Source organism: Psammomys obesus, unplaced genomic scaffold, assembly GCF_907164565.1.
Source record: "Psammomys obesus unplaced genomic scaffold, mPsaObe1.curated_primary_1811, whole genome shotgun sequence".
Lineage (NCBI taxonomy): Eukaryota > Metazoa > Chordata > Mammalia > Rodentia > Muridae > Psammomys > Psammomys obesus.
The window spans coordinates 2,254-24,133 of record NW_026592800.1 but is presented as its reverse complement, the minus strand read 5'-3'; the positions used below and the strand labels follow the sequence as shown (position 1 = coordinate 24,133).

General features: G+C 43.1%; 1 protein-coding gene and 1 pseudogene across 1 annotated transcript; both read left to right on the top strand.

Moving 5' to 3' along the window:
- Positions 1-3,421: 3,421 nt before the first annotated feature.
- Positions 3,422-21,366, top strand: Phactr4 (phosphatase and actin regulator 4). Its single transcript, XM_055615822.1, has 8 exons — positions 3,422-3,489; positions 3,679-3,852; positions 6,543-6,623; positions 9,643-9,807; positions 10,743-11,129; positions 17,893-18,475; positions 19,333-19,511; positions 21,209-21,366. Exons 1-8 carry the CDS (start codon positions 3,480-3,482, stop codon positions 21,364-21,366), a joined length of 1,737 nt encoding a protein of 578 aa, XP_055471797.1. The 5' UTR covers positions 3,422-3,479.
- Positions 15,679-16,303, top strand: LOC129683186 (40S ribosomal protein S17-like; annotated as a pseudogene).
- Positions 21,367-21,880: the final 514 nt, after the last annotated feature.

The following is a 21,880-nucleotide window of genomic DNA, read 5'->3' as shown; positions in this document are numbered from 1 at the left end:
TGCTTGATGCCTGTGGAGTCAAAGGAGGGCATCTGGGTCTCAGGAACTGGAGTTGTACATGGTTGTGAGTCAATGTGCTGGGATTTGAACCTGGGCCATCTGCAAGAGCAATAAGTGCTTTTAACTGCTGAGCCATCTCTCTAGCCCCTTAGTATTTTACTTATTATCAGTGTGAGTTTGTGATGTGTTTTGGGAGTCAGTTTCCTCCTTCCATTATGTGAGAGAACTCCAGGTTTGCCCAGTAAGCACAGAACTGTGGTACCCATAGGACCATCTCTCTGGCCCTCTCAGTATGTAGTTCAGTGTCCTGGAACTCACTCTATGGCCCAGGCTGGTCTTGAACAGCAAGCAGGCGCTCCTGCCTAAGCCTGGCAAATGCAGAGATTATAGGTGTGCACCACCATATTTGGTATAGTGCACACTGTTTTCTGTTGTACAGGAGCGTAATATAAGCGTGGCTAGAAAAGTCTGTGTTTCTGGCTTGGGTGTGGTGGTTCATGCCTTTAATCCCAACACTTAGGAGACAGTGGTAGGAGGATCCCTGAGTTTGTGACAGTAGGGGTTCTCAAACTTCCTTATGCTGTGGCCTTTTAATACAGGTCCTCATGTTGTGGTGACCCCACATAAAATTATTTTTGGTGTTATTTTCTAACTGTAATTTGCTACTGTTTTGAATCTCAATGTAAATATTTGTATTTTCTGATGGTCTTGGGTGACCCCAAAGGGGTGTGACCCACAGGCTGAGAACCGCTGATTTGCCTAGAGTTCCTGGACAGCCTTGTCTCAAAAACAAACAAAAAAATTCCCAAACAACAAAGCAAGCCTATGCTTCCTTGTAATTTGAGTTGTATGTGACCGGGGCTGGGAAGCACGGGGCACCTGAGTAACCCTGTGGGGCGCCTTGCCCAGCAGCGCTGCCACACTTGATCTAGTGGCCTCAGCAAGGCAGAAATTTGAGTCAGAAATGCCTGCCCCTGTCTCTTTTAACATGTGTGAGGTTCCCAGATAATAATCTGGGGTTGAGTTATAAACTTAGTGATGTGAGACCCTGAATGTTTGGGGTTTGTGGCACTTGGGACCTTGTGCCAGCGCCACACTCACTCCAGAGCTTCAGCCCTGCCCTCGTGTTCTTGAGATAGGGTCTCACTATGTAGCCACACTGTCCTGGAACTTCTTATCCTCCTGCTTTTGCCTCCTGGGTGCTAAGATTATAGGTGTATGTCATCACACCTGACTGCAGAGTTTTTAAAAAGGATTCGTGGCCCCACTTCCTGGAGAGCCTGCATATTACAAAGGCAGTTGGGCTGATTCTAAATATTTGGACAGATGTGTGAGTCACTGAAATAATATGCAGCTTGTCATTGCAAGTAGGAGGAGGAAGAATAAAAACATAAGTGAAACCGGATGTGGTGACTTACACCTGAAATCTCAGCATTTGAGAAGAAGACCATGGAGGATCAGGGGTTCAAGGTCATTCTCAGCTACAAATGAATTCAGGGTCAGCCTGGGCTGAAGACCCTGTCACATAAAACAAGCAAAAATAGAAATACAAAGATAGATGACTAATATAGAAAATGTTAATATGGATGAATGAATTGGGAAACATAACATGTAGGGCTAGGTGTGGTTTTACCCCACTCCATGAAGCAAAGTTCTGTTTTAAAACATTTGACAAAATTACATACATATGAAGAGAAAAGCAAAGAGAACACTGTTTCTTCTAGGTATGGCGGTGCATGCCTTTAATCCCAGCACTCAGGAGGCAGAGGCAGGTGGATTTCTGTAAGTTTGAGGCCAGCCCGGTCTACAGAGTGACTTCCAGGGTAGCCAGGGCTATAGAGAGACCCCGTCTCAAACAAACAAACCCAACAACAAGAAAAAAAAATCCAAAAAAAACAGAACAAAAACCAAAAAGTGAATAATTAGGTGTGGTTGCAAGCAGCAGAATCAGGCTGAATGAGTCTTCCTTTCAGAGAACTTTCAGGCAGGAGCTCTCTGTGTTGCTAAAATTTTGGCTGCTTTTCTTTATGGTCTTTTCTTTAACATTTTTAGTCCAATTAAAACTTTAGATGTAGACTAGAGAGATGGCTCAGAGGTTAAGAGCACTGCTTGCTCTTCCAGAGGTCCTGAGTTCAATTCCGAGCAACCACATGGTGGCTCACAACCATCTATAATGAAACCTGGTGCCCTCTTATAGCGTTCACGCAGGCAGAACATTGTATACATAATAAAATAAATAAATCTCTAAAAAAAAAAAAATCTTTAGATGTTTGTAATGTTCCCTTCTTTCTGTCAAATAACATTTTCTGGAATACTCATGGATATGTTAACAGGAGATTTACAGGAGCCGTGTAGAGGCACATGCCTGTGATTTCAGTGCTCAAGAGGTTAAGGCAGGAGGCTCACAGAGTCAAGACCAGACTGGGTAGGCTACCCAGCATGACATTTTCTCAAAAAAAAAAAAAAAAAAAAAAAAATCTAAATTAGTCTCAAGGTGGCTTATAAGTAAAGGCACTTGAAGCCAAGCCTGATGACCTGAATTTAGTCCCAGGACCCACACAGTGGAAGGAGAGCATTTACTGTTTTTCTGTCTTCCGCATAAGTCCTGGGCTGTGTACAGCTTCCCTGCTTCCAACACACACATGCACAGAAGCTAAATTTGAAAAACGTGTAGTTGAAAAATAACAGCAACACAAACCTATAGTGTTGAAAGGAGATAATTGTTTTCAGTACATGTTTAAACTCTTGCTTCTAGTATAAAATAGTTCACAAACATGTATGCTGATGCTTTTTTTTTTTGAAGTAGCAATTGCACCTTAATCCCAGGAGAGAGCCCACGGAGCTTTTTCTTTCCTTAGACCAGAAAACTCTGGGACAGTTGGTGGAATGCATGGCTGCATTGTGTTGCCTTCCTGCTTTTGTTATTGTTGTTGCCTTCCTGTCCCCGCCCAATGGCTGCTGCTTTCTCAGCCATTAGAGCTAACTAACTAAGCCCTGCATGTGTCATTATGTGGGGCTCAAGGCCTTTGATCTCAGTCCTGAACTTGTAGTATGTCAACTATGTTTTGGGTCAAATCCTTAATATCAAGATTTCTCCTAAGTAATTCTGTGACAGGCAAAGTAGAATTTCTCCTTTTCTGTTTCCAATTCCCTTCATTTCAAAGCATTTGCTCTAATGCCCTTCCCCAACCTCAGTGTTTTTCCAATCTTCCACAATTATGCAGAGCTCTTTTTGTGTGGGGAGAAAATCTGATAAACAGACACAAGGTGTCAACACTTGATGGATTGCCCTTCTCTGAACTGTTTGAATCCCGGAAACTGCTGGGAGTTTATGGAGAGGGTAATGTTTAACAGTGATTTCCACAGTGGTGGATCCGCGTTTCAGTGGAGCAGAGCTCATGCATATTGAGATGACATCTGCATTGTGTATGCCGAAGATGTGGACTGGTTCTCGTCATTGCACTGAACTTTCCTGTTAAATGACATCAGGTCAGTTCGGCTCCGTCAGTGATTTGGGCCTTTGCTGTCCATGCGATGTCTGCAGTGTGACTTGTCTCATGATTGTTATCAATTGCTTGGATCCTTTTCTAGAGCCACAGGAAGAGAGGGGGCAGGGTTAGAGGTTACACAGGAGTAATTAATTGGCTGTTCGTTTCCTCTCTCCTTCTCCCTGTGCAGAAGAAGCAGAGCAGCCCTCTGCAGACCCAGGCATGCTCATGGACTCTGTGGAAACAGGTGACACAACTCCTCCCACCAAAAGAAAAAGCAAGTTCTCAGGTTTTGGCAAGATCTTCAAGCCATGGAAATGGAGGAAAAAAAAAAGCAGTGATAAATTCAAAGAGACATCAGAAGGTAAGATAGGAGATTTAAATTAAGTATGCGCGTGGAGGAGTGGGGTTGCGGCTAGCTAGGCTCTTCCTGAGACTGGCTGTGCCTGTGCTCTCCTGCAATCCATGGAGTTCCCACCAAGCTGGGCACCGTGAGACCTTGCCAATCAATCAATCAATCAATCAGTAAATAAATAAGGCTTCTAATTTTAAGCATTCTCTGTGTGGGACAAGGAGGAGACTGAGTAGGCACAGCACTTGATGCTAATGTGAGGACCTAAATTGGAACCTCTAGAGCCCACGTAAAGCCAGAATCTGTACATAGACTGTTGCAGTCCAGTGCTCCTGTGGGGAGGGGAAAGGCTGCAACAGGGAATCCCGAGAATCCCAGGGGCCAGCTAACATGCACAGTGGGGAAAGAAAAACAAACACCAAGAAACACTGTCTCAACCAGTGTAGTGAGAGTTGACACTGGAGGTTGACCTCTGACCTTCACATGCATACCATATCATGCACATTCCCATGTGTGTTTACACGCATATACGTACAAATTGTACACACACATTAAAAAAAATTTTTCCTGATTTAGATGAGCTTGATGGTGCAGGCTGTAATCCCAGCACTTGGAAGGTGGAAGCAGGAAGATCAGGAATTTAAGGTTATCCTTAGCCACACAGAAAATTCAGTCAGTCTGGATTATATGGGGCAAACAATAACAACAATAGTGCTTGCAGGGGGTTCTGTTAATTAATTGATCATCTGATTAATCTAGAGGACAGTCTCATATATCACAGGGTGTCCTTGACTCTTTATACCACAAGGACAGTCTTGAACTTGTGATTCTCCTGTCTCGCCTTCCTGAGCACCAGGATTCCAGGGATGTGCTGTATCTAGCTTATATAGTGTGAGAGATTGAGCCAGGACTTAGTGCTTGGAAGGCATACGTTCTACCAAATGAGTTTCCTGTTTTAGAAGCGTCCAACTTTTCACGTCTTCCTAAATTTCTATAACCTCCTACTTGAAGAGTTCAGTCTTTTAGAATTTAGACAGATAAATGGTCCTTCATTGAACCTTTTCTTGCTTTTGTGTTTTGTATTGATGATTACGTGTATGAACCTAAGGTATAACACATACTAGGGATGTGCTCTGCCACTGACCTACAACCCCAGCCATCTTTTTTTTTTTTTTGAGGCAGGTCCTCAATTGACCTGCTATTCCTTTATTCCTTTTGTTGCCTGGGTTGGGCTCAATTGTAGCAGTTATCCTGCCTTAGCCTCCTGATGATATGGACCATGATGTCCAGTGGTTGTTTTTAAACTACAGTTTGTTTGTCAGGTCACAGGGGAGGTCTAGTAAAATTTGCAAAGTCTTTTCTCTCCTTCCACCAACTGGGTTCCAGGAATCAAATTTCATTTATCAGGCTTGGCAACAAATTTACCAGTTGAGTCAATACCCTGTCCTTCTCCCTACCCCCTAACACAGTCGTTTTTGTTTTGTTTTTCATTTTGTTTCAGGGTCTCACCAGATTGCTCACCCTGCTTTAAACTATGACAATCCTCCCTCCTCAGCCTTTGGAATAACTGAAATTTACAGGCCTGTTTCAGCAAGCCTGGCTGACACTTAACATTCTCTAGCTGCCTGTCCATGTTTATGTTTTGATGGGATTAAATCTGTTAGTAAAGACAAACATCATGCTGCATGCCTGTCATCTCAGTACATGACAGGCGGCCAGGAGTGTGGGGCTAGCCTGGGTTACATAGTGAGTTCTAGGCCAAAATAAATATGAAAACAAAAGGGCTGGACAGGAATTGGTAGTGAGACCCTGAGGCACCCGCACTGTAGCTCTTTTCTGCTTCACCCGTTTGCCAGGGGTATGGCTCACCTGTAACACCTCACTGTTGAAGCCCAGAGAAGCTGCAGCCATTTGAGAGTGGCTTCTTTGAGAAATGATACTTTCCCAGCACAAGTAATAAAAAAACAAAACAAAACAAAAAAAAACATTAATGTTAAGATTTTGTTGTTGTTTTATTTTTTTGTTTGTTTGGTTTGATTTGATTTGATTTGGTTTGGTTTTTCTAGATAAGGTTTCTCTGTGTAGCCCTGGCTATTTTAGAACTAGCTCTATAGACCAGGCTAGCCTAGAATTTACAGAGATCTGCCTGCCTGCCTCCCTGAGTGCTCGGATGACAGATGTGTGCCACTGTGCCTGGCTTTGTTGTTTGTTTTTGATATTCATTTCTAGGTGTAGAACCCAGGGCCTTGAATATGCTAGGCAATCACTACAGTTAATCTAACTTCCAGCCCCAGCAATTGATTTTGTTTTGTTTTGTTCAGAGCCTTGCCATGCCTTACCTAACACTGTATAGCATAGGCTGGCCTTGAACTTGGCTGCATTTTTCAGCATCCTACTCTCAAATTGTGACTTTTGTTTTGTTTGAGGCAGCTTTGTGTAGCCCATGCTAGTCTAGAATTTACTGTGTAGCTGAGGCTGTCCTAGAACTGACCCTCCTGCCTCCACTTCCCAAGTGCTGGGATTACGGGCATGTGGCACCAGACTCAACTGAGTTTTAGGTTTAAAGTTACTTTTCCTGTTTTCTCTTCCTTAAGAGTACAAGTAATGTGAACCGCTTTATCCCTTTAGACGCATAACGCTAAGAGATATGTTCACCTTCCAACTGCCACACTTCTGAGTTCTGTTTTCCAATTTAATATTAGTTTTAGAGCGAAAAATATCTATGCGAAAACCAAGAGAAGAGCTGGTTAAACGAGGGGTTCTATTGGAAGACCCTGAGCAGGGTGAGTTCCAGATGATCGCATACGCCTGTCTGTGCAGTAGTCTGTCGCTGGGTCACGCTCCATACTTGAATTCTCTTCTTTGCTTAACTATTGCTGTACTTACAGTGGAGGAGTACTGTAAAAATGGCTCCCTAGTTCTTTTCAGGTGTCTGGCTTCGCTCTTAAGCTGTGAAATAGAATGATTGGTGAAGGGTCCGGGAGTAAACCTTCTGTGTCTGTCTGTCATCCTTAGACTTGTGTCACCTGCAGTGATGACAGTTATTTCAAATTGTTGGTTGGTAGTTTTGACCAACTTGCCTCCATGTTCATCTCACTGTCACAATGATCACTCATTGATGTTTCAATACTCAGTTGTTACTTTGTCTTGTATGGCTGTTATGTTGTACCTTGATATATTTCATTTTTCTTCAGTTTCACAGTTTGATACTTTGGCAGAATTGCCATCTTGCTTCCTTCTTCTAAAAAATAAGTAGGCACTGTAGATATGGCTCAGTGGTTAAGGGCACCTGCTACTGTTATATCCTGGGCTCAAATCAAGTATACACAGAGTGTCTCACAGCCATCTATAACTCTAGTTCCAGATGATCAGCACCTTTTCTGCCTTACCCTGTCACCAGGCAAGCACGTGGTGTACATACATGCAGACAAAACAATAATATACTTAAAAACCAACAACAAAAGATTCTGAAAATTAATAAAATAAAGAGTACAGTGCCAGAGCGCTGATTCATCCAGTACAGGCCCCTGTAGAGAACTACACTCATAGGTTGTCTGATCTCAACATAGGCACTATGACACAAGCCATGGCACATCCATAAATGAATGCAATAGTTTTAAAAAGAAATAAAAAGCCAGACATGGTGGCACACACCTTTTGTCTGAGAACTTGGAAGGCAGAGGCAGGCAGAACTCTGTGAGTTCCATGCCAGCCTGGTCTATAGAGTGAGTCCTGGACCATTCAGGGATACTCAAAACCAAAAGAAAATAAAAATTAAAAAGAAAAATCTACAGGTGGGCATGGTGGTGCAACCTTTAATCCCAGCACCTAGGAGGCAGAGGAAGGCAAATCTCTGTGAGTTCAAGACCAGCCTGGTCTACAAAGCAAGTCCAGGACAGCCAAAGCTACAAAGACAAACCCTGTCTTGAAAACCAAAACAAACAAAACAAACAAACAAAAAAAACCCAGCCTGGTATATAGAGCACTAGGCCAGACAGGGTGCATATTAAGATCTGTCTAAAAAGCTAGTTTAATAACTAACCAATTAATTAATACGGTAAACCTTCTGTGACCTCCTGCTATTTTTTCATGTAAATTAAAACAGTAGTTTCTATTGCTTCCCCTTCCTCCTAACAGCTTCCAGAACCAGCCTTCTACAAACCGATGAAATTACACCTCCTTACCACTTCTACTTCTTGGACTTCTGGTTCCATCCAGGGTTGATTTCTAGCTCCTTTACTTGTATTTTATACTCTTCATAGCCTGGCGCCTGCTTGCCTTTACAGTCCTGCCCATAACCACGTGAACCTGGTCTCTATCCGACTGCACACATTGCCAGTTCCTGATCATCGTTTCATGCTTTTAGGTATACTGCTGCTTCCATGTATTTGTTTGTTTGGCTTCCGCTTTTGAGACACGGTTTCTCTGTGTAGCCCTGGCTGTTCTGGACTCACTTTTTTGACCAGGCTGGTCTCAAACTCACAGAAATCCTCCTGTGACTGCTTCCCTGAGTGCTGGGATTAAGGTATGTGCCACCACATCTGGCTTATTTATTTATTTATTTATTTATTTATTTATTTATTTATTTATTTATTGTTATATTTATTTATTTCGTTTTGTTTTTTAAGACAGAGCCATGGCTGACCTGCTCTCAGTTGTAGACCAGACTGGCTTCAAACTCAGAGATCCGCCTGCCTCTGCTTCCCAAGTGCTGGAGCTAAAGATGTGTGCTGCCACACACTGCTTTTTTTTTTTTTTTTTTAAGATTTATTTAGTATATATACAGTGTTCTGCCTGAATGTGTGCCTGCACACCAGAAGAGGGCAGATCTCAAGATAGATGGTTATGAGCCACCATGTGGTTGCTGGGAATTGAACTCAGGACCTTTGGAAAAAACAGGCGATATTCTTAACCTCTGCGCCATCCATCTCTCCAGCCCCTGCTTCTTTTTAAAAAGACTTTTTTTTTTTTTTAATTTTTTGAGACAGCATTTTTCTGTGTATCTCTAGCTGTCCAGGATTTCACTCTGTAGACCATCATGCTGCCTACCTCTGCCTGTTGGATGCTAGGATTAAAGATGTACACCATCACTGACTGGCAAGACTTACTTTCTAAACTCACTTGTATATGTGTCTGGCGTATCTGTGGCAGGGGTATGTATACGTAAGTGCAGAAGCCTACATAGGTTAGAGGTGTAAAAGCCCCTATAATTGTAGTTACTGACTGTTGCGAACTGCTTGGCATGGATGCTGGGAACTGAACCCAGGTCCTCTGTAAGAGCAATATGTGCTCTTAACTGTTGAGTGTCTTTTCAGCCCTTCCTATTGTCTTAGTTTAAATCGACTATCTTTCATCAATGTGGTAGGCTGCTGTTCCTCTTTCAGCACCTACTGCTTCCTGTGGTGCTTCCTCAAACCCTTGTCTACTCCAGAAGAATGGATTTCTTACTATAGCCTTTATCTTAGGATAGTCTCGATTTTCTCTCAGTGCTGGGTGTTGGTCATAGGGCCTTACATATGTTAGGTCCATATTCTACCACTGGGCTATACCCTTAACCTTAGTTTTGTGATATGTATGTATAATAGATCATCTGTGTAGCAAGTTATTTTATATAGTTGGCAATAAATCACCTTTTGGAAGAGGAGCTACTGTTTCTGCTAACACTGAAGGGATCCCGATAGCATAGGTCTTGATGGTAACCTGCTTACTAGGAAGAAGGAATAAGCGAGGTCAGGGGCCACCAGCTCTTCCCATCTGGCCATGCCAACTCTGTCACTGAGCACTTTTCTTTTTCTCTTGCAGATGGTGAGGATCCAGGAAAGCCGAGCCATGCCACGTTAAAGAATGGCCACACCACACCCATAGGGACTGCCAGGTCGTCTAGTCCAGTCCTAGTGGAAGAAGAGCCAGTGAGAGTATCAAGTCTTAGGAATCTTAATCCAGAAGATGATCCAAAGAAGAGACTAGGTAAAAGTGGGTTTTTGAGTTTAAAAGCCACAGAGTGTTTTCATTTACACAGTGTCTCTGTGTAGACCAAACTGGCCTCAAACTCAGAGAAATCTTCCTGCCTTTGCCTCACACATGTTGGGTTTTAGATGTGAGTCACCACACCTAGCTCTTCTGAAGGATCTTGTCAAAATCCTCATGTTATACCAAGGAATTCTATGGGTCTGCTTTTATGGGTGTGTTTCCATATCCATGTGCTACCAGAGGTTGGAATTGGATGTCTCATCTTGCTCTCCACCTTTTTAGGAGAGACGTAAAATTTTATTTGTTTATCTCTCCATCCATCCATCCATCCATCCATCCATCCATCCATCCATCCATCCGTTTGTGGTTAGGCAACACCACTGCCTGGCTTCATTTTGGTTTTCTTTTTTGTTTTTTTATTTTTTGAGACAGGGTTTCTCTGTGTAGCTCTGGCTGTCCTGGAACTTGCTTAGTAGACCATGCTGGCTTTGAACTCACGGATCCGCCTGCTTCTGTCTCCCAAGTGCTGGGATTAAAGGCCTGAGCCACCACTGCCCAGCTTACTTATTTATTTTGGGACAGCATCTCTTACTGAACCCAGAACTCACTGATTGGCTAGACTGGATGGCCAGTAAGCTCCAGAGACCTTCTTGTCTCTACCCCCCCCGCCCCCCGTGCAACACTAGGGTTAGAACCTAAGTCTTCTGTAAGTGTGGGGATCTGAGCTCAGTCCTCAGCCTGTGTGGCAGGTGTGTATCTGATGTGCCCATGGTACTGGGGCTCGTGTGACGAGTCACTGCCCTTACTGACAGTCCCTACGTGTGCTGACAGCAGCTGCATTCTGACCTGTACAATGTAAATCCATTGGTGAGGTTTTTGGATGTGCTCCCATTTTCCGTCTTTTCATCTTTCAATCATCTTTTCCTGCACAGGCTCAACCGGAAGCCAGCCTAACTCTGACGCAGAGTCTGGTCCTGAGCATGTACCTAAGCAGCCTCTACTCCCCCCAAAAAGACCCTTGTCCTCTTCTTATGAAGCAAGTGAAGGGCAAGCAGAGGAGGCCACATCTGGCAGCACAGCGAGGCCCGTCTCCTCTACTTCTGGCTCTGCCACCACACGGGTGGTCCCTGCTGCTGCCGCAGATACATCAAGGACTGCTGATTCCTTCGTCACCCCTGCCCCAGCCCCCAGGACTCTGCCCGCTGCGCCTGCCAGCACTAGCACTACTGCCACCCTGAGTTTTACTCACACGGCCCCTGCCAAGCAACCCCCCATCCCACCCCCTAAACCAACTCACAGAAGCAGCAACCCTGTTATTGGTAAGTCTTCAGATTTTGTGTTTGGAGTTTGGTTTGGTTTTGTAGTTTTTTGCTGTTGTTTTTGTTTTTGAGACAAGGTTTCTCTGTGTAGCCTTCCTGGGTGGTGGTGGTGGTGGTTGTTACTGTTTTTGAGACAGGGTTTCTCTGTCTAGTATTAGCTGTCCTGTACTTGCTTTGTAGGCCAGGCTGGCCTTGGACTCACAGCAGTCCACCTGCCTCTGCCTCCCTGAGCACTGGGATCAAAGGTGTACGCCATGGGGTAGCACTAGATTACTGATTTGGTCTGTGAACGAGTTTTCTATCTCATCTCTTTGAATGTTCTCAATATAGAAATAAGTTTTAGAGCCAGGCGTGGTGGTGTACAGCTAGCATGTGAGAGGCAGAAGCAGGTGATCTCTGTCAACCTGGTCTACAAAATGAGTTCTAGGATAGACAAGGATTCCCTGTCCCCCACTCCCTTCCCCCTAAAAGAAAGAAAGAAAGAGGGAGAGGGAGGGAAGGTGGGAGGGAGGAAGGAAAGAAGGAAGGAAGGAAGAAAAGAGTTTTGTGTTTTGTTTTTTGAGACTGGGTTTTCCTGTGTAGCCCTGGCTGTCCTGGGCTTGCTTTGTAGACTAGGCTGGTCTCAAACTCACAGATCCACCTGCCTCTGTCTCCTGAGTGCTGGGATTACAGGTGTGCACCACCACGCCCAGCAAGAAAAAAGTTTTAAGAATAAAACAAAAATGGCCATAAATTGGAAACATTAGTAAAATTAAGTTGAAATCTGGAGAGATTAATATCTGTTTTATTATATAAGTATTACAAAACTAACTCTAGTATCACTTATTTACTTTATTTGATAATTACTTTATTTGATTATTATCAAATAATTTATTTGATAATTAAATTTGAAAAATTTAAAAGAATAACCCCTAGAACTAGGCGTTGGTGACACTTGGGACGCACTCAGATAGCAGAGGCAGGAGAATCAGGATTCAAGGTCAGCTTTGGATATATGAGTTTGAAGCCTGCCTGGGCTACATGAAACTCTGTTACAATTCCCCTCTGTCTCTGAATAAACAAAAACAACAATAACAAAAATCGATTACATATAGTTGATGGACTAGATATGTGAAGACCATGACAAGCTTGGCCATCATTGGAATTACCTTCAGCCTCAATGAGAAAATTACAACAACGGCACAGTTTACAAGGGGCAAGGCGAATGCCTCTTTTACTTTAAATTACCAATTCCTTCTTTAAACATAAGTCTGGTGGCTAAAATGATGGTTTTTGTCAATGTCTGTTAACTTGTGATTCAGAGTCCAGTATAGTATCTTCGTGGGAACTACAGAGGTATTTAAGTTCTACAGATAACATCACGGTTATCTTGGGGAGTGTTAAGAATGCTACGCTTGCAGGTGCGGTGGCATGCTGGAAACTGAGTTCTCAGTAAACAGAGACAGGAGGGTTTGCCAGAGTTGATACTGCCCTAGTCTGCATGGCAGATTCCAGTTCAGTGTCTGTAGACCTTGTGTCAAAATAGGTAGGTACGTAGGTAGGTAGGTAGGTAGGTAGGTAGGTAGGTAGGTAGGTAGTTAGGTAGGTGGATGGATGGATGGGTGGATGGATGGATGGATAGATGGATAGATAGATGGATAGATAAAAATAAATGATGATAAAGAAAACAGGGCCTGCTAGAACAAGTCTATGGCCTCAGCTACTGAGGATTGTAAATTCAAGGCCTTCATGACCAGTAGTGAGATCTTGTCTCAAGATATTAAAGAACAACGAGGGCCAGGGATACAGCCCCACGTGAAGGCTGACCTGGTACATGTTAGGCCCTGGGTTCAGTCCTCAGGACCACTGCAAAAGGAAGGCAGGGAAGGATATGAATGTATGTTTATAGGCTTAGTAAATTACTTTACATTTTTCCTAAAGTCTTACTTAGGCTTCTTACATGCCTGTCGTAGTTGCACGTCGAAATTTTCCAGAAAGGAAAGAAAGGGAAAAGCTGTTACTGATAAAGTGTTTCAGAGCTAATGAAAGTGTTAATTTTTAGGAAAAACAATATTAGGCTTACCTCTGCTTAAAGTTCTTGTTTGCACAGATAATGAATAAAAAGTATACTCATTAAGAATCTAATGTCGCTAAGCTGGGTGGAATGACTAGAGCCTTATCAGGCTTCAAAATCGATGTCACACAGACAGGTTAGAGTAGTATAGTGGGAACAGGATGGGGATCTTTGTGTTATCACCCTAACGGCTGGTGCTGCCCTGACTTATCAGGACCTAGGAGCTTTCACATGCGCTTTAGAACTGCCTTGGGCTGGAGGAAATGATTTTATGCAATATATAGAGAGGCAGTTAGAAGTGCTGATGTGTGACTCGCCAGTGTAGAACAGAAACTCACCTCTGAGCTCCACAGTGTAGTTCTCAAACTGTTTTCTAGACTGCTGTCAACTGGGTTTACCTAGAAGGCCTGCATGGAGGGGGGGGGGCCTACTCCCAGAGGTTCTGATGTCATTAAGCTCAACCTAGGGCCCGAGAATCTGTATTTCTAATAGGTTTTCAGAGGATGTTGTGCTGCTAGTCCAGGGACAGCATTCTGTGCTCCTGCTCAGGGCCAGTGCTGTCTCTGTCTTTGTAGTTATGGCGACACATGAAATAACTCGCTGCCTGCAGTTAGGCACATCTAGCATGTCAGTGCTTAGGAGGCAGGAGCAGGGGTCTGAGGGCAGTCGCAGCTGGAAAACCAAACCAAACCAAAAAAGTGTCTAAAGTAGCTTTAACTGGTAGCCCAGAGCAGTAGGCCTCATGACTGAAGAAGCAACATCATTTCAGTACAGGTCCTCACAGAAGGAAAATGGCTAATTCACAGTTTCTGCTAAGATTAAATTTGATTTAAAGGTTAGACATTATTCGAAAATAGCATTTCTTTCACAAGAAGATTATGATCATAAGTGGTTTCTTTGATATGAGCTGTTATTTAGAAATCCTTAGAAATGATAGGCTGGGGGCCCCTGTCTTAAAAAGAGAACTCAGCAATTAAGCACACTTCTTGTTCTTTTATAAATGGTTTGGCTGATGTCCTGTAATTTTAGCTCCAAGGGATCCAGTGCCTTTTCCTGGCCTTTATGGGCAGCCACACACAAACATACATAAAAATGAAGTTTTTAAAATATAAAACAGCAGAACTCTTAGGGCCCAGGAGAGAGTTCAGTCCATATAGTACATGCCTTGAAAGCATAGGTGTTTGACCCCTAGAACTCACCTCAAAAAAAAAAAAAAAAAAAAAAGTGTGATGGTGCGCAGTGAATGCTAGGGAGACAGAGATAGGTGGATTCTTGGGGTCACTGTGCAGGTAGCTGTCCCTACCTGGTAAGCCTCAGTTCTTAGTCAGAGAATGTCGTAAAAAACAAGGTAGGGGCCAGGCATGATGAATTCCAAGCTAACCTGGTCTACTTAGTGAGTCCAGGCCAACCTACAGGCCATACATACATACATACGTTTGTGTGTGTATATGTGTGTGCATGTAGTGAGATCCTGTCTCAACAACAACAACAAAAATTAAGCATTTTGTATCTTACTTCAGCTTAAATAGTTTTTTTTTTAAATATTTGCTTTATATCCTGATTGTAGCACCCTTGCTACTCTCTTCCTGGTCTCACTCTCTCACCCTCTTCCCCCTGTCCCATCTCCCCTTTTCTAAATATGGTCTTGTTAGGGGCCAGTTTTACTGTAGATGGAGCTATTTTTATCTTTGTGTATTTGTGTATTGTATGCAGTGTTTTCTGTATTCTTTTTATTTATTTGGTTTTTTTTTTCTCTTTTGTTTTTGTTTTTCTGACAAGGTCTCATCTGTAACCCAGTCCTTGAACTCACTCTGTAGACAAGGAACATCTTGAACTCCTCATCCTCCTCTCACTGCTGACATCATGAGCATGCATTACCATGTCAGCATAAAATACCCTTTGTGTAGCTTCCGATAAATGATAGTAAAGTCCAAGATTATCTCATTCTTTACTTAGAATGTATACATGGAATGAGATTAAGGGAAATAAAATTTTTGGGGGGGAAATTTATAGATTCTTTGAGAACATTAGGTAGACTGAAATAAAAGATTCAGATAGGTGATTAGAGGCTGCTCATCAAAAGAATGCCTCTTTAATTGGTTCACCATGTTAGCTTCTGTATGATGTGGTGGCCCACTTCTCATGTGGATTAAAGCCTGAGTCATTTGGGCTCTGGGAAGATCAGTAGGGATATATGCTGTCGTGATACAGAGCAAGAGCATCTTACAAACACTGTTGAGGGCACACTACCCCGAACCCTGGGAATATGCTGCTGATAGAGGCAAGAGTTGTCCTGCCATCAAGCCTAGAACGTGATGCAAAGTGAACACAAGTGCACGGAGGGGCCGTAGCGTGCTCACACTAATAAAGGGCAGTGAGGGTCTGCTGGCCTTGCTGGACACTAGCTAAATGCCGTGCTTGTTTCTAGTACTGTCATGGGTAAGTTACCTAGTGTCTGCCTTCTAGTTTTCCTTCTGGAAGAAAAAAAAAAAAAAAGATGACACCTTGTTTTCCCTTATTACCTCAGGTGGTACTGGAGAATAAGAGATAAAGATAGGGCTGGTGAGATGGCTCAGTGATGAAGGTACTTGCCACCAAGCTTGACAACCTCAGTTTGATCCTCAAGTCTTCCATGGTAGAAAAAAAGAACCAATCACCCCAAGTTGTCCTCTGATCCCCACATGTATGCATATACACAAATGATTTAAAAGACATAAAAGAGAAGCCCTGCCTACATGGGCCAAGTTTGCACCAAGACTGGGAAGAAGATTGTTAAGAAGTGCTACACACACTTGGGTAACGACTTCCAGACCAACAAGTGTGTGTGGTATCAACATTAGGCCCAGCAAGAAACTCTGCAACAAGGTAGCTGGCTATGTCTTAGTCTGATGAAGCAGATTCAGAGAGGTCCCTTTAGAGCTATCTCTATCAAGGTGTAGGAGTTGGAGAGAGAGGAGAGATAGTCATGCTCCTGAGGTCTCAGCCCTGGATCAGGAGATCACTGAGGTTGAGCCTGACTCCAGGGAAATGCTGAAGCTTCTGGACTTTGGCAGTCTTTAACCTGCAGGTCACTCAGCTTACAGTTGGGATGAACTTCAGGACACCACGTGGAGCCATTTGAATTTGTTCTGTCATATTTTCTTTTTTGTTGTTTTTATCTTTCTTTCTTTCTTTCTTTCTTTCTTTCTTTCTTTCTTTCTTTCTTTCTTTCTTTCTTTCTGTCTCTCTCTCTCTCTCTCTCTCTCTCTCTCTCTTTCTTTCTTTCTTTCTTTCTGTCGTAAAGATTTATTTATTATGTATACATTTTTTCTGCCTGAATGTACACCTTCCTGTCAGAAGAGGGCACCAGATCTCACTATAGATGGTTGTCAGCCACCATGTGGTTGCTGGGAATTGAACTCAGGATCTTTGGAAGAGCAGTCAGTGCTCTTAACCTCTGAGCTATATCTCCAGCCCCTTTTTTGTTGTTTTTCAAGACAGAGTTTTTCTATAGCCTTGGATGTCCTGGACTCACTTTGTAGATCACACTGGCCTTGAACTCACAACAATCCACCCTGAGTACTGGGATTACAGGCCTGTGCCACCATGCCCAGCTGTGTGCTATCATATTTTCAGTAAACCCGAAAACAAAAGCAAGAGCCAATAAACGAAAAGCACTTTAATTTATTTGAAGGAGTTTTCATTTATCATAATAATTCGAGATTTACTAAATAGCTTTACTGAATTTTATTGAGCAACATATGATACAAAGGTCAGTATTCAGGTGTCAGTATTTATCAGGATATGGTAAGAATGGCCAAGAGTTTGGGGTGCTTTTCATTTTAATTAATTAATTATTATGTGTTTATACAATGTATGTGAATGCTGATACACACATCTCACAGTGCAGTATGTTGGTCAGAGGACAGCTTTAAAAAATTGGTTTACACCTTCCGCTGTGTGAGTTAAGGATCAAACTCAGGTCATCAGGCTTGGAGGTGTGTGCCCTTACCCACTGAGCCAACATGGCCACCCAGGTTGGTTGGATTTCTAAGACAAAATTTTTGTTTTGTGTTCTACACCACCCCCCATCCCCAACTACTCAGATAAGACAAGAGTCTTGCTATGTAGCCCTGGCTGGCCTAGAACTAGGTACGTAGTAAAAGCTGGCCTTGAGCTGTGGTCTTCCTGAGTTCTGGGATTATCTAGCAGGAGAGATGGCTTAGCAGTTAAGAGCATTGGCTGCTCTTTCAGAGGACCCAGGTTCAATTCCAGCACCCCTAGTAACTGCTCACAGTCACCTGTAACTGCAATTCCAAGGGATCCAATGCCCTTCTTCTGCCCTCTGCAGGCAGTAGTCCAGGCACACATGTGATGTACAGAAATACATGTAAGCAAAACACTCATACACATAAAATAAAAATTAAAAAACAAACAACTTTTTAATAAGTTCCTCCTCCTCCTCCCCCATCTCCCCAGTCTATTCTGTTTTTAACATCGGGCCGTAGAGTTGTCACATCTATCATCATAGTGATTAAATTTTAATCGTCATGGTTTTCTCTCACCTCTACTTATTAGGCCTTTATCTGGATAAAAACAAATTTCGTTTCAGGAATTGCAAAGCCATGAAATTGTATCGTTTGTTTGAAAGGTTAATTCTGACCTCAGCTCTGACCTAGGTCTTCAGTGCGTTGTAAAGCCATGCTAACAAAGTGTTTCTCTCCTTTCCAGCTGAACTATCTCAAGCAATAAACAATGGCACACTGTTGTCGAAACCATCCCCACCCTTACCACCCAAGAGAGGCATTCCGTCAACCTCCGTACCCACCTCTGAGCCCGCTGCTGCGCTCACAAGAACAGCCAGTGAAAAAACTGTGTCTGTGTGTTCAGAACCACCGCTGATAATCCCGCCTTCCTCCCCTTCTCCCCCACTGCCTACTCACATACCTCCAGAGCCCCCACGGTCCCCACTATTCCCTGCTAAGACTTTTCAAATTGTGCCAGAAGTTGAGTTTTCCCCTTCTTTAGATCTATCCCAGGACATGTCCCAGCAGGAAGATCAGAAAAAGGAAATCCCCAAGAAGATAGAGGACCAGAGCTTTTCTGAGCCCCATGTACCCTCCAGACTGCCCCCACTCCCACTACATATCCGAATTCAGCAGGCCCTTGCCAGCCCCCTTCCCGTGACCCCACCCTTGGAAGGCACACACAGAGCTCATTCGCTGCTCTTTGAGAACAGTGACACCTTCTCTGAGGACAGTGGTACCCTGGGTCGGACCAGGTCACTTCCCATCACGATTGAGATGCTAAAAGTGTGAGTGTTTGCTGCCTGCCTCTTGTTTCTGTGCTTCGTGTAGGTAACCCCACATGGGAAAGCTCTTCAGACAACATGGGTAAATTAAAGTTCAAGGAATGTTTCTGCCAAGAGTCAATTCTCGAAGCAGGGCTTTTATTCTGCTGATTTCTATAACCTTGTGGGCTTTTTGTTTGTTTGTCTTGGTTTTTGGTTTTTCGAGACAGGACTTCTCTGTGTAGTCCTGGCTGTCCTGGACTCACTTTGTAGACCAGGCTGGCCTCTGCCTTCCTAAGTGGTGTTTGTTGTTGTTGTCCTTTTTTGTTTCATTTTAGTGGATTTTTATGGTGATTTCTGTGTTGACACCACAGTAGCTGTCGATATGAACATTAATACTAGTTTTGGATGATACAAGTGTGTTACATGGTACTTAAGAGCCTTTGCTGAGACTGAGGAAGCCCTGGTCATCACACCTTTCTAAAACCAGGCACATTACTCAGCTTTTTTTTTTTCTCTCTTCTTCTTCTTCTTCTTCTTCTTATTATTATTATTATTATTATTATCATCATCATCATCATCATCATCATCATCATCATCTTATCTCTAAATGGGAGTAGTATCTACTCTAATGGCTTTTGTGGATAAAATTGGGAAACATTTGAAATATGTTCATGTCTACTGAGAATCAGCCTGGGATTTGAACCCAGTGCTTTTTAGATTCCTAAATACTAAAAAGATTCTTAGGAAGAGTGTTAAAGTTACAAGTTATTCCACTAATGGATTTTGTGTGTCATTTCTTTTGAAAAACCTTATTGTTTCTTGGGGGAAAATACACATATACACACACACACATATATATACTTATGTTTATTTGTTAGTCCAGATGATGAAGAAGAAGAGCAGACCTGCCCATTGGCATTTGTTGAAGACATGACATCTACCTCAGTCACTCCTAAACTACCACAGTTTCTGCAAGAGGAAGAAAAGGAGAGTGACTCAGATTCAGAGGGTCCCATTCAGTATCGAGATGAAGATGATGAAGATGAAAGCCATCAAAGTAAGAAAGGGAGCGGAAAGCACAAAAGAAAGTTGTTTGTGTGTGGTGCTGAGGACTAGGCACTACATATGCCTGGCAGAGCCTCTGCCAATACGCTGGCTGCTCAGCCAGAGTGGAAACAGGGACACTGGCTGTGGAACCCTCTGGCTGTTGGAAGCCAGTGTGAAGGATCCCTCTCCCTGTTGTCAGGCTTCTGTTGAATAAGGCCATAAGAGGGAGCCACATTGACAGGATCATTCAGATTTAATCTTTATTTATTTGTTAAGACAAAGTCTTACTGTGTAGTCCAGGTTAGCCTGGTCCTCACTATGTAGACCAGGGTAACCTTGAACTTACAAACATCCACCTCCCTCTGCCTTCTTAGTGCTAGGATTAAAGGTGTGTGCCATCATCATTCAGATTCTTGGTTTGTATTTTAGATCTGTTCACCCAGAGACTAGAACTATGGTTCAGGCATAGAGCCTGTGCTAAGCCAAGCACAGGACCTAGATTCAGTCCCTAACACCAGAAAGAAATACAACACATTCACCTTGAAGATATATAAGAAATATAGAGATCCAAGAAATACAGAGAAAAACTGGTACAGAGGTGGCACATGCCTATAATCCTGGCACTCTGGAAGGCAGGTGGATCTCTGTGAGTGTGATGCCAGCCTGGTGTACAAAGTAAGTCCTGGACAGCCAAGGCTACACAGAGAAACCCTGTCTCAAAAAAAAAACAAGAACAAAAAAAAGTTAGGTGAGATACTGGAGAGCTAGCTCAGCAGTTAAGAATGGATACTGCTGTTGAAGAAGACCTGGTTCGATTCCCTGCACCCATTTGGGTGCTCACAAATCACCTGTAACTCCAGCTCCCTGGGATCCAATACCTCTGGCCTCTGAGGGAACCTACACTCATATGCATCCACCTGTACACAGACATGAACATATCATTAAAAATAAAATCTTAAAAGAAAGACTTAAATAAAAAGAGATAAATGTTGATTTTTTTTTTTTTTCTTCAATATAATGAGCTTCTTGTTAAGCCAAAGAAAAAAGTGTCTTCTCCTGGGTGTGGTTACACCTGTAACCACAGCACTGGAGAGGGTAAGGCAGGATTGCATTAGTTGGAACATAGCCTGAGCTACCAAATGAGCTCAAAACCAAAATGGGACTGGAAAGATAGGAGGAGGCAGGCAGGGGGGCAGGGGGTCATGTGGGGCCTGAGAGCTACATGAAACCCTGTCTCAGAACAAAGAAAGCAAGATTGGGAGATTTACCAGATGACAATATAATTCAGGCCAGCTGCTAAGAGTAAGAGGCAGAGGTGGCAAGATTAAGTGAGCCCAGGAGTTTGAGAGCAGCCCAGCAACATAGCAAAGTTCTGTTTCAAAGCCAATATTGAACAGTTTACAAGATAGATTAATATAAGAGTTTTCATGTTTTAAACAGAGGACTGTCCCAGAACAGACTAGATTCCATCTTTAGAAACTCTCACCGAATGAGGAAGGGGTCCAGGGTTGATAGTAGAGAGAGGCTGTTCTTTACTTCTCTCAGTCCATTTTGCCAAATATATAAGTGTCTTATGTCTTACTTTGCCCCTTCTGAGTTTGGCTGGGTCATTTGAAGCCAGCTGGGCGGCTGGGAGTTGTATCTCACTCTTGCCTGGTTCCCATGAGCCTGTGCCTTTGTGCTTCAGCATTTCTTCCCTGTGTAAAGGTGCCCTGGCCAACAAAGTGAAGAGGAAAGACACACTGGCCATGAAGCTGAGCAGCAGACCCAGTGAGCCAGAACTGAACCTGAATTCTTGGCCTCGTAAAAGCAAGGAGGAGTGGAATGAAATACGGCACCAGATTGGGAACACGCTGATTCGGTAGGCCTTGGCATTTGGATTTGTGTATGTCAGACATTTAGAAGTAAAGTATTCATGTGTCTTTAAAGAAAAGTTTCTAACGATGTATGTTAGGTACAGTTGGCTTTCCTCTAATTGTAAGGAGGTCAGGGAACTACACAGATGGCACTGGGAGTGTTCAGCCATCAGATAAAACAGGAGGTTTTGCAAAAGTTGCTAAAGAGGTCGGGCTGGTTCCCAGCACATTCAGATTCCTGTGTGACTTTATCCGGTTGCTGAACCATGAAATGCCAACCTAACTCATCATACCTGTTTTTTAATAAGGACCATGTAACTTGTTCTTTTCAAAAAGTTAGTATATCTTTTCAAGTAGGCTGGAATAAAAGGAGGGACATGGAATGCAGACCAGCCTCTTATTTATGTGTTAAGTGTCTCTATATGTAGACAGGTGTCTGGCACACACACTTCTCTCCCGGCCTAAAGGGATAAAAGGTAGAAAGAATTCTTGGCTTCTCCATTCAAGAGAAATTAACTGAGGG